Source organism: Chelon labrosus (assembly GCF_963514085.1).
Source record: "Chelon labrosus genome assembly, chromosome: 7".
Lineage (NCBI taxonomy): Eukaryota > Metazoa > Chordata > Actinopteri > Mugiliformes > Mugilidae > Chelon > Chelon labrosus.
This window is the reverse complement of record NC_140343.1, coordinates 3,342,676-3,354,921: the sequence shown is the minus strand read 5'-3', so window position 1 is coordinate 3,354,921 and position 12,246 is coordinate 3,342,676. Positions and strand designations below refer to the sequence as shown.

Genomic DNA, 12,246 nt, shown 5'->3' with positions numbered 1-12,246 from the left:
GGGGAGCTCGAGTCTTATTTATTGGAAGTCACATGACTACGCTCTGTAACCATGTAGGGGGGGGGGGGGGGGGTATTCAGACCGTATTGTAGATTGATGTCAAATTATATCACCGTCCACCTCCTCTGTTCATTGAGGGGCTTTCCAGTTTGACGTAGACGTCTTCCTTCACTCCTCTTTAACACCATCTGTCTTACTTGGCTAAATAAGTGTCTGTAGGTGGACACCTTCATCCTGGCCTGAAGACAATGTGACCGGGTTGTTTGTACAAGTCCTATATTGCTTTTAACTCTTGTGCTTCATTCATGCTGTGGTTGCTTCACACAGACTCGTCACAGTGATATTTTCCAAGATATAATGATCTGTTTATGACGATGGCTTATATCGCTCTTATAGTTTTAGCATCTTGTCTCCATATTTGCTAGTGGCTGGTTAATGGGAGATTTTTGTTGTCCCCAAATTTCTTTAGAAATCGTGAATTTTGGCCATTTGTATTAGTTTTCTTTTAATTATTATTATTTATTAGTCTTTAGTCCACATCCTTATCTCCATTAACATCCGTCTTATCACGTCTTTTATGAACTAATCTCTAAACTGAGACTGTTCTCCTTGAAGCTAACCAGATTTTCTCCTCGTTGTGAATCACTTACATTGATTATTTTGCTCTAACACATTGTGTTATCATTTATATTCACCACAAGCGGTCACCTCAATATCTTTCTATTCCTGTCAAAGAGATGCTTATCCGCTCTCTTGTGGTACTTTTAAAGCCATCATTTGTGTTGTTGTTTTATTGCGTTATGTTTTCCAGTGACAGGTGCTTTAAATAACTACTTCAGCTCCTCAGCTACACTGGAAAAAAGGAGAATTGTTGAACCATCTTAATTAAAATGCTTCAATTGGTTCATCCAGCCTTAAGAGATGCTAAATCTCAATTCAAACAGGCTGACACTGAACATCTGCTGGTGACTTCTCACATTTGGATTCAAATCTCTCTTTTGGCTCTTTTGGAAATAGTTCATTTTGGCAGTTTTTTTATTATTATTTACTAATCCTTTGTCCACAGTGTTAGTTCAGTTCACTAAAGCCCACCTCTCAGTCGTTAACAAGCCGCCAAACTGAGACGGTTCTCCTCGATAATGTGATTTCTTACAGCTCTATTTTACTGGTTCTTTTATTCTAATATCATCTGTTGTGATTTCACGAATCCTTGAAATCCTGTTTTTTTTTTTTTTTTGTTTCCATTGTTGTACTTCTTCTCACACGTCCACGTCCAGATATTGAGTTGAGTCGTTTCTTTCTGTCTCAGTGTTGTTTTTTATTTTTAAGTTGCGATGAGCTGCAAACCCTGAAGGCTTATACCTCCAACAAGGACTTACAGTAGGCACAATTGGTGACTGGTCCTCAACAAATCTTCTTTCATTCATTGTGCATTAATCCGTGGCCCATCTTTACTGTACCACACTTCATCGCATTTCAATAAATATTGCACACTGTGAAGTAAAAATGCATAGTTTTGATAACATGCAGGTTTTGCAAAACAGTGTATGAACCCAGGAAGTAGCATTTTTAGTCAAAGACGTCCTAAATATCCCCATTGTCGTACTTTTAACGACATCATTTGTCTTGTTTTGTGTCATAGTTAGTCACAAGTTGAGCAAAATGTTTCTGTGTTAGGGTTAAAGATGCAAACTCATAATCTGTTTATCACCAAAACATTCACTGCAGCTGTTGGACTGTTGAATAAATTTGATTGAAGCGCAACAGTTTTGCATTAACGCACCCTTGCAGACAGTTGGCTCTGTGTGCAGTGTGGCACACACCGGACGGCTCGGGCTATTCATCTCTGGAGCTCCAGCTCACCAGTTCACTCATACCGTCTGGCATGTCTGCATCTCGCTTTTGAGGCCCGGGGCGTATGCAGGGTGGGGACTGAGGTGTGGACCGTTACAAGTCAGGGCAGCAAAACAGAGCAGTTGGAATCCAGAGGATGACGGTGACAACAGAAAGCGTGATTACGTGGTGGTGGGTGTAGGGACTGTTGTGGTAGGCCTGCAGTCGTTCAGGCAGAGGAGACCGAAACGTGAGAAAGTTTGACAGGACGTGAGGGGTTAAAGGAGGACAACGTGAACGTGCTGTTTTCCTGCAGTGGGAGTTGACCCATTAAATTTAATCTACTCAATGCACAAGCCACACCTGTAGTGATTTCAGTAATCATTCAGCTACGGTTTGCTGTTATTGTCTCTATTCACAGACACCTTATTAATTTTTTTCTGACTTGGTTTCCCATCTACATGTAGGGGAAAGCCACGCCGAGCAGGCAAGAGTTGTTTTGATTCTCTGTGTGCTAATCTTAGCTCTGTCCTCCCACGGATTCATTCACAAAAAAGTTCAAAGCCCTTATCCGCTCTCCACCGGCGCTCTGTTTACAGTAACAGAGGTGAGAAGGGGGAGTTTTTTTCTTCTTCTTCTTCTGATTTTATTTTCAATCGCATGTCGTCTGTTCCATTCAGGAGATAACGTGACGAGACCTGCACAGAAAGAAAAAAACAAAACAGGCTTTGATCGGCGCTCTCCTCTCTCTGTGAGTGGGTATTTGAAAGGTTGGAGAAACCTGACGCATCAGAGGAGATATGTGTTTGTGCTTACCTTGATGGTGGAGAGGAAGGTGCTTCACCAGGTTCTGCTTCACAGATGCTGTGCAGCTGGACCTAGAAAAACTCCCGAGATTAGTAAGAAGCATATACCACACTGTGGCATTTCCATTTGTTCCTGTTATCGTGTGGTATTGACCTATTTCTGAATATAATATCATCTTTTCTCTTCACACAGTGTGGTTCTTAATTTCCAGGTGTAAACCTGGCTTACACCTCCAGCAAGGACTCACTGTATTCACATCTTCATCTAGATCTGCATCAGAGTTCACTAAGACTGGTTTATGTTAGAGTTTTTGACTTTTATTCATTATGTATTAATTCTAATCCCATCTCTGATCCACCACATATCATCACATTTAAAAAAAACACCGTCTGTGATATGCTTTGTAAAGCCGTGAAACTCTCAGAAGTTCCCGAGATTAGTAAGAAACAAATACATATTGACATATACAACCGATCAGCCACAACATTATGACCACTGACAGGAGAAGTGAATAACATCGACCATCTTGTGGCAGTTCAATGTTCTGCTGGGACACTTTTGGACCTGGCATTCATTGGTGTGGATGTTACTTAGACATGTAGCACCCACCTAGACCAGACCAGGCACCCCCACCCTATAGCAATGACACTCCTTGATGGCAGCAGCCATCCCCAGCAGGATGCAGCCTGACACAGTCACACACACAAAAACACTTTAGGAACAACTAAAAAAAAAAACATGAAGAACAGCACAAGGTGTTGACCTGGACTCCAAATTCACTAGATCCCAAACTGATCAAGTATCTGTTAGATGATCCACAGAGGCCCCTCCCCTCAAAGGCCCCCCACACTAACAACATTCTGTTGCCAGACACAACAGGACACCCTCAGAAGGCCCATGTCCATTCTCTGATGACTCACCACAAGGGAGACCTACAAAATATCAGGAAGGTGGTCATAATGTTATGCCTGATCGCTGTATATGTCTGTGTTAGATACATACAGAGGTGAGAACAATTATGAATGATGACAGGTGGAAACAGAGCAGAAGAAACAACAAGGAGAACCTTCTGAGTTAGTTCAGATTAGTTCACTAAACTTATGAAAGGGGGATTTCAGTTAAATGTCATTCAAGGTGAGGTCATAATGTTATGCCAGATCAGTGTACATGAGTAAAGTTATAGTAATCTTTAGACTTGGCAGCCACATGGCTCCCTGATGGTTTTTGGACGCAGCTAACACAGATGATATTTTTGCATTTGTAGTAACATGAGTTGACGTTTTCATGGAACTTATTTAGAATATCAGCTTTTGCTTTATTCCAGCAAGTGTTCATTCATCTATCTGGTCCTGTCGTGCAACACTTTTACTATATAAACTGTATGAAGATGTCACCTTGGGCTCTGGGAAGTCTTAAACCTTGAAAACCTCTTCCTGCTGAAAAATCATGTAGAGTGACCTTTGTTTTAGTTTGTTTTTTTGGACATATCATGAACTGGATTACTGAGAATCTTCAGTCTGTGAATGCAATTCCACTTCAAGTCACGTCCTTTTTATGTGATTTATGGACAATTTAAGATATTTAGAATATCAGTGTGTGAGTGTGTATTCATCCAACTGTTCCTGGCGTGCAACACTTTTTTGGTAAAATCACACTATATGACGACGTCACCTTGGGCTCTTGGAAGTTTTAATTAAACCTTAAAACCCTCTTCCTGCTGAGAGGGTGTTCAAAGTAAGCTCTCTGAACTGTTTATCAAAACCAACCGATGACATCTTCTCCCTCGTCTTCTAAATTATTCTGCGGCTGTGACAAAAATATTTTTGTGGGTTTTTTTGTTTTTTTTCTTTTTATGATTGTTTTCCATGGAAGTGGAAACAGACTCTAATCTGTGAGTAGAAGCCAGGAAGGCTTTCTCCCCAGCGCTGTGCGGAAAGCGTGGCCAACCTCTTCCTCTCTCTCTCTCTCTCTCTCTCTCTCTCTCTCTGTCTTTCTCTCTCTCTCGCTCTCTCTCTCTCCTCCCCTCCTGATGTCATCACATTGTTTTTGATAATGTGGTGTTTGATTAACCAGCCTCTCATCCTGCATCTCAACCACACTTCCTGTTCAGACATGCACCCATAGTACTGACGTTACGCCGCGCAGCTCACAGTTATGAACACAGCCTGTCAATCTAACAGTTTATTTATATATATATATATACATATACACACACACACATATATTTATATATATATCAGAAAAAAATCATTTTTTTAAAAAAAACAATGCTTTATGGCTTGTCTCAGATCTTATTTTTGAAATTTAAAATATCTTTCCGGCTTCTGTTATAAAATGATTTAATACAAAATTCAAGCTTATCTAAAAATCAGCGCCCTGAGTTTCTCACACATGCACAGCCAGTCACGAGACTTCATTCATAATTTACTAAATGGTGTTGATAGTGTCTCCTAGCAACGAAAAACAAAGTATGTACAAGGTTTAAAAAAACAAAAAAAAACTTCTAAAAGTTTGTGGGTTGGCAATTTTAGAAACACACTTCCGTCTCTTGTAGATAAGAAGACTGATACCGCGTGCATGTTCGTACAGTAAATAGTCAGTTAGCTTAGCTTAGCTTTGCATTGCAAAAAGACTGGAAGGAGAGGGGAAGAGCTAGCCTCTAGAATCCATTCATTAAAATCCTGTTTTTGAGCTGAAGTGTAAGAGTTTTGCTCTTTAACAAAGGCCGTGCTATTTTTGACTTGGGTGCAGTTGCAAGGCAACCACATGTGACTCCAGGAAGTTACTCGTCCAAGCCGAGAAAAAAAAAAAAGTGAATTGTTATGTTTACACTTGGCCTGACTTAGTGAGATACAGCATGCTAGCATGAGAGCTGGACATGTGTAGGTGCAGCTCAGCATTAAAGTCAAATGAAGCTTTAACTTCATGAAATTTGATCTGGAGTCTCTCCATTTTGAACTGCTGATGCTCCTGCAGATCTGCTGGTGCCAGTCATATCATAAAGGCAGACTTTAAGTATTGATGAACAGAAGGGTAACAGTGACGTAGCCGTACACGTCAACTGAGCGCCACGGAGTTAAATTTGTTTGCACCAAAATGGTTCTGATTGGTAGGCTACGGCTATTGATGCTAAGGTGTTTTTGTTGCTCTGTAGGCCTATCGGCTAAAAAGATGCTACACAGTGAAAACCAAATGCCGCGTTACCAGACTACTACACAATGCTAGGTGCAGCTAGCCTGACAGAATCCCTGCCTCCAGTCGTTATGCTAAGCTATGCTAAGCTAACTTAACAAGCCCCTGCTTACAACCTCATGTTTACCTCCTTTGCCGAGTCTCTGCTAAATAAAAGAACACTTCCCTCCAAACATGGAGCTATTTAATTAAGGCACTTAATTAAGATTCACCCGTCCGTTTGTACAGTACAATCACCTCAGCTGTCAGTTCTGTTTGCATAGTAAGTATTTAAAAAATATTGTTTTATGCCCTAAACGTACAGTAGCCTAAACAAAACACTGCAGCCTCGCATACACACACACACACACACACACACACACACACACACACACATACACACACACATACGCATTCAACCAATGCTAAAAGTCCATTATTTTATCTATAAATCCCACTGTGTCCTCTTGTCTCCTTTTGTCTCCTCTTGTCTCCGAGCCTCCTTCCCCTTGCTACGACTAAAGTTTTCAACAGTCTCTTGGAGCCGCGCGGTTCACTCCTGCAGGCTGCTGCTGTGGTGATGTGTGATGGCCCTCTGGTAGTCCTCCGATGCGTTTATGTGGTCCGCGACCCCCGGGTGCTCGTAGCTGCGGAAGTAGTGGCCGCCCGTCGGCTGGGCGTAGTACAAGAGCTGCCTGGCAAACAGGGGCTCCACCTGCGACATGGAAGAGGAGGGTGAGACCTCAGCAGTCGGCGAAAGCCTTTCGATCAGACTTTATTTTACACTTGAAGCAGCAGCTAAGGCTTGACACGGCACAAATAGGACGTAAAAGTGTAAAAATTTGACATTTGGAAAAGAAAGATTCGACCTAAACCATCCCAAATTGGTCATGTAATGAGTCATTCTCAATTTGGAAAGCATCTGCGTGGTTAAATTTAAATTCACATCTTTGAAAATGCTTCTCTTATTCTTAAATTTCCAATAGGGCTTCTTTAAAACGACCACATCGTGAGTTCTGCTTAATTTAAAGGCGACAGCAGTGGCAGGAGATTGTTGTTTGTTGTTTTCCAGCTAACCCTAACCCTGGAAGAGCTAGTGGCAATTTCTGAAACCGTTTCCAGAAATCAACCAGATGGCGCGTGGTGTGGTTGAGCATCAGGCTGCGTGGTTAGCTTGGGTTTACGTCTTCCCAACCTGAAACTTGTGTCAGACATCCCGAAGCTCAGTAGAGCCCATTTGAATTTCGAGTTCGTGAGTGTGTTATTTTGCAGAAGTCAAAGACGCGTCCAGACTTTCTGGAGCTCTGGAGCCAGGCCCGTGCTGAATCTCAGCGAGACAAATCTAGAAACTAAATTTAGTTTTGAAACATTATGACTGTGAAGAAGTTCCAACAGACTTTCAAATCTTGGGCTTTAACTTTCAAATCCTATTTCTCGCTTTTCAAACTGCAGTTTAAAGTTTCGACGCTTCACTTCCAGCCTTTCATATCTTAGTTTTGATTTTAAGAATTTAAGTGGAACTAGTCTGACCGCAGACTTTACCAGTACATATTAGGTTTTCGTGGAACTGACGATGTGAATGTGCACGGGAGTACGGTGAGGATTGAAATGAATTCATTAAACATGAGGGCAGCAGTCACCTGGACAGTGAGGGTCCGTCTTTGCCTCTGCGGGTCCAGACACTCGTCTCCAAAACTCAGCAGGACCTTGAAGTGAGACGGCGGCCGACCGTAGCTCTGAATCTCTGAATATCGGGAAACAGGATCGATTTGATTATGAGGTCTGACGTGTGCCAGCGAAAAACACCAGAACTTGAAAAAGGGTTTCAGCAGAAGTTCACTTGAAATGACATTTGAGAGAAAACAGAATGGAAAGTCCTGGTCATGTATGCAAATACAATTAGCTGTCAGAGTTTGTCACAGCTGGGGCACTAGGAGTGTGTGGGTGGGTGGGGATGATGTGTCTGTGTAGAGATCATGTGACTGACAGCTCAGTAGGAAGTATACTTTCATTTAAGGGGTGTCTGGATAGATTTTGTTGGTTTATTATATTTTGGTCATGGGCAGATCATTCCTCAGATTTCAATGCAAAATCAAGACTATTACATTTGGATTAAGTTCCAGCTTGGCTGCTTGTGTTTGAGTCAATAAAGGGTTTTTGCAGTCCAAAGTGCTGCATTGCAACAAGTTGAAAATAAACACAGTAAGGTTTTAGACCAGTGTGGACCTTAGCGCATCAGAACTGACTCATGTGCCCCAACTGTTGTCCAGAGCACCGCGCTGATGAGTTTAAAATCTAAAATCTAAAAAGCCAAACATGCTAAAATGTGCGTTATTTCTGTTTTGGAAGCTGAAATCAATCAGTTATTTGTGAAAGTATCAAGGACTGGACGGTGTGCTGCAGCCCGTTGTCTCACCGGTGAGGTAGTCCTGCGTGTGGAGCAGTTTACAGGAGACGTCTTTTTCCAGCTTGTTGGGCTTGTCCCCGTACGGCGACAGGCCTCCCTGCCAGTACACCCTGCTTTGGCACAGCCTCTGAGCGTAGAGTCCGTCCGTGCCCATCCACAGCAACACGCCCCTCTCCAGGGTGGACGGCGGAGTCGGGGAGCCCTCGTCCGCCCTCCTCAGGGCCGAGAAGGTGTCCATGGGCAGGGGCACCACCTCGGGGCCTCCGGGCGACATGTAGTGCTTCTCTGGGGAGCACGGCGCGATGTGGCAGCCCTCTGGACTGGACGTGGTCACCTCCCTCACCAGAGCGCCACGCACGAACACGGACACATGGAGACGGAAGTCTGGGTGGAAGACACAGGTAGAGGGTCACAAACACTTGTCTTAAAACATTTGAGAGTGATTTTTGTAGATGTCATACCCATACATTTAGGAACAAATCAGATTGACAGGAGCTAAACTGAGCTTTAACTCTACTAGAATCTGAAATATCAAAGTTATTATTTCAGTTGTCACCACTGTTGTTGCTGTTTTCACTTCCACATCAAGTTTACCAGCAGCCAAGGCTTCCCTCATTACTCTATTTATAACTCGACCGATGGAGTACGCTGGAAATGGAATCAGAAACCTCCTCCACGTGACAAATTATTTTATTGTCCGACATGGAGCTACTGCCCTGAGACCAGAGGGGAAGTAGAGCGGCTGCAGACGGCATCCGCCTGTTCATACTGGAAACCTTTGCTTTTGAGGAAACAGGATCCGTGGGGCAAGATTTGTGTCAGACGTCAAGCTTTAGAGCCTGCACCATCATCGGCGTTTTCGATGGCTATGAAGTATATCGGCCAAGAAGTAAAAACCTGCAGCATCATCATGAAATGAGGCCTTAATCTGGAGCTAAAGAGGCTCCGTCGGGGGCTTTGTGATGTGCCTCCGAGTTCGACTAAAGCTGTGCCAACTGATTTCAGGCCACTAATAGGGAAGTTAGTGATCAAAACTAGGAGACTGATACACAGCGCTCAGCAAACATCCAGCAGACTCGCAGCAACATTTATTCCAGTGACTCCTGAGTAAAATGTTTGAGTCTTCAGCTGCTAAATTTTACTTTTTCTTCACAGATTTGGTCTGAGTGGACAGTGCAGCCCCCCTCAAGGCAATTTCACAGTCCCTCCCTGCAGGTTTGCATTGATTGGACTTTTTAAAGGCATGGTTTAAAAGTGCATCTTGATAAACATCTGCATCTTTCCGTGCGTGTGTGCATGCAGCCACATCTTGATTTGTGGATTCTTTTTAACTTTAAGAAGCGTACCTGTGAACGGCTCCGCTGATCTGATGCTGGCGTCCAGCGTGAAAGGCGGCGGCGGCTGGCTGTCAGCGGGGCCGTACGAGTAAATGGAGGCTCTGAGCTGGTACCCTGCACACGCAGAGGGCAGACACACGAGAGAGCTCAGCGCAAGTACGCGATAAAAAGCCAAGAGTGCAGTCACCTATCAGCTGCTGCTGCTGCTGTGATTTTATTTATTTTTGTTTTTTTTACTAAAGCACGACCGGTGAGCAGCGTACCGTTCTCCATGGACGGGGCCTGCCACGACAGGCTGCGGGGGGGACAGGGGCACTGAGTGAAGGCCAGCTCGGGCAGAGAGGGCTGCTCCGGGCAGTAATCCCTCCAGTTGCACTCTGGACTCTGCATGTACTGTGGCATCTGTAGACAGAGACACAAACCGTTAGCTCAGCGTGGGTAACATTAGCTGGCTCTCTTGAGGAGGTACCAGCATGCAGATCAAACATGTTCCTGGAGAAATAAAGCTGGACTGATTACTGATTTTTTTTTTAAATGCAACAAGATCCAAATAAAATTATAAAAAATGTGTCTTGAAGATGCAGGGTTAAATCCTGATCAAGGCCCTGACATGCAACATGCATGGCTGCAAAACGTTCACAGTGAAAGTTGAAAACTTTATTGAAATGCTAAATATGTGCAAATCTTTTTTTTCTTTTTTTTTTTTTTAAATATCAGTTATTTCCATTTAAGTCATTCCCACTTGATGCATGTCATAACCCTGCATCCTTCACTTTGCATCTAGGCTGCTGTTTGTAAACTCATTCATGCATACACAATGTGACCCCTTGCACATCCAACCTCTCCCTCTCTCTCTCTCGTAAACCCCGCCCCTCTCATTTCCATTTCCATGTGTGTATGAAAATCACCTGACTCTGCATGCCAGTGTAAGTGGGATGCATCTGGTAGCTCAGCCCTGGACTCAGAGGACTGTCCTCCTGCCTGGGTCCTAAACATGACAGAGAGCAAAGACAGATGTGAAAACGTCAGTTTAAACATAAAGCGATGCAGCCTGACCCAGCTTGACTCCTCTTCAAAGTTTATCACAGCTCAGTGACCTTTAACAGTCACACGAAGCTGCACTCAGAGAATTTCCAGTCGTGTCTGATAAAACAATGTTTTTACCATATCAAAGACTAATAGTCATCACTATCTTAAATATGCATTTCAAAAAAAAAGTTCCCACAGTCTGGGTAACCATAATTGTGTGAGTCAAATGTCAACGTTTCACATGAGGAGTTTTAGTGGTGGGGGGACTGACTTTTCTTGGCGCCCTCGGGGATGATGCGGTAAACTTTGTACGGGTCCGAGATGTCCAGCTGGCTCCTCTCCACCAGCTCCTCGAAGTCGTTGCTCTTGTTGAGGGCGCAGCGGAGGCGCGTCTTCCAGGTCGGCGGGTCCGGCTTGTCGATCCCCTCCCGGAACTTTCCCTTGAAGAGGGCCCATGCCTGCAGACAGGACGCCGGGTGAGACCTCAGGCTAAAGCCGCCGGAGAGGACCAGGCAATCTGACCTCGCTCAGCTGAGTCTGAGCAGGCGTGCGTTTAATGGCTCAGAGGACGTACTCAGTGCGTGGACATGTGCGCTGATAATTAGTCAAATCAATTCATTAACACAGTTTTTTACGGATGAAGAGGAAGATATTTGCAGATTCTATGCTTTCAGATCTTTAGATGCTTTATTTTGTTCCTGTATGACAGTAAACTACACTCTAATTTTGACTTTTGGAAGCGTTTCCGGAATTTCCAAATAATTTTATTTTTCATTTTATAGCCCAGATTAAATTGTAAATGACCAGATATTCCACAGATTGACTGAAAATAATCGTTAACTGCGACTCCAGCGAATTTTACAGAAAAATAGCGCAAAAAGTTTGAGTTTAAGAACCATTAAAACACGTAAAATAGTCACAGATCATTAAAATAATAATAAATGATAAGCCTCAGTCACTAATAAATTGTTTGTGAAGAGGTGGGCTACATAAAACGATTCTAAATCAATCATGAAGTGTTTTTTTTTGTGGCACCACTTTTACGCATCAGCACAGCTCTTATTCTGAAAAAATCCTCTTCTCCTCCTCTGGCTGGGCACACGCTGGGGTCTCTTACCTTGAAAAGCGCGGCATCCTCATCCCGGTTGTAGTCCTGTTTCCCGGCGTGTTTCCACGGTATCCTGAAGATGCTCTTCTCGTCGTTCTCCCAGACCAGGCCGGGGTATTTGCCGCAGTCCACCTGCTCGATCAGCCACTGGCGCAGCTTTCCGTTGCCGCTGCTCCCGGAGCCTCCGTAATCCACCTCGGGGTTCATCTCTGACCAACAAGACGCACGCAGCAACTCCGCCGTTATAGGTCCTGCAATGTAAGACCACACGCTGATATCTGTGTGGCGTGGAAGTGCTAGTAGAATGATATAGCTATCCAAGTTAAAAAAAAAAGAAAAAAAAAGTAAACCCCACTAAAGGTTTAACCCACTGGTCTCCCACGCAGATAAACGAGGCTTTATCATGCGCCCTGAAGTTAACTTACCTGTGAAACTCGAAACCCGTCAAGTTTTGAAATCTGTCAGTGTCAGAAAGCCCTCATCATTCCGGCGGGCGCGCTTAAATCCTCCCAGCCTATAGCGAGCTCAAGGAGGGCGGAGACACAGAGCCGGGA

General features: G+C 43.8%; 1 protein-coding gene across 1 annotated transcript; it reads right to left on the bottom strand.

Annotated features, from left to right (window-relative positions):
- Positions 1-4,551: 4,551 nt before the first annotated feature.
- LOC311490699 (interferon regulatory factor 4-like) lies at positions 4,552-12,174 on the bottom strand. The gene is made up of 9 exons (XM_084548330.1): positions 12,118-12,174; positions 11,702-11,943; positions 10,856-11,042; positions 10,464-10,543; positions 9,819-9,957; positions 9,565-9,669; positions 8,228-8,602; positions 7,452-7,555; positions 4,552-6,526 (listed from the first exon to the last, which is right to left on the bottom strand). Exons 2-9 carry the CDS (start codon positions 11,897-11,899, stop codon positions 6,365-6,367), a joined length of 1,350 nt encoding a protein of 449 aa, XP_084404456.1. The 5' UTR covers positions 11,900-11,943; positions 12,118-12,174; the 3' UTR covers positions 4,552-6,364.
- Positions 12,175-12,246: the final 72 nt, after the last annotated feature.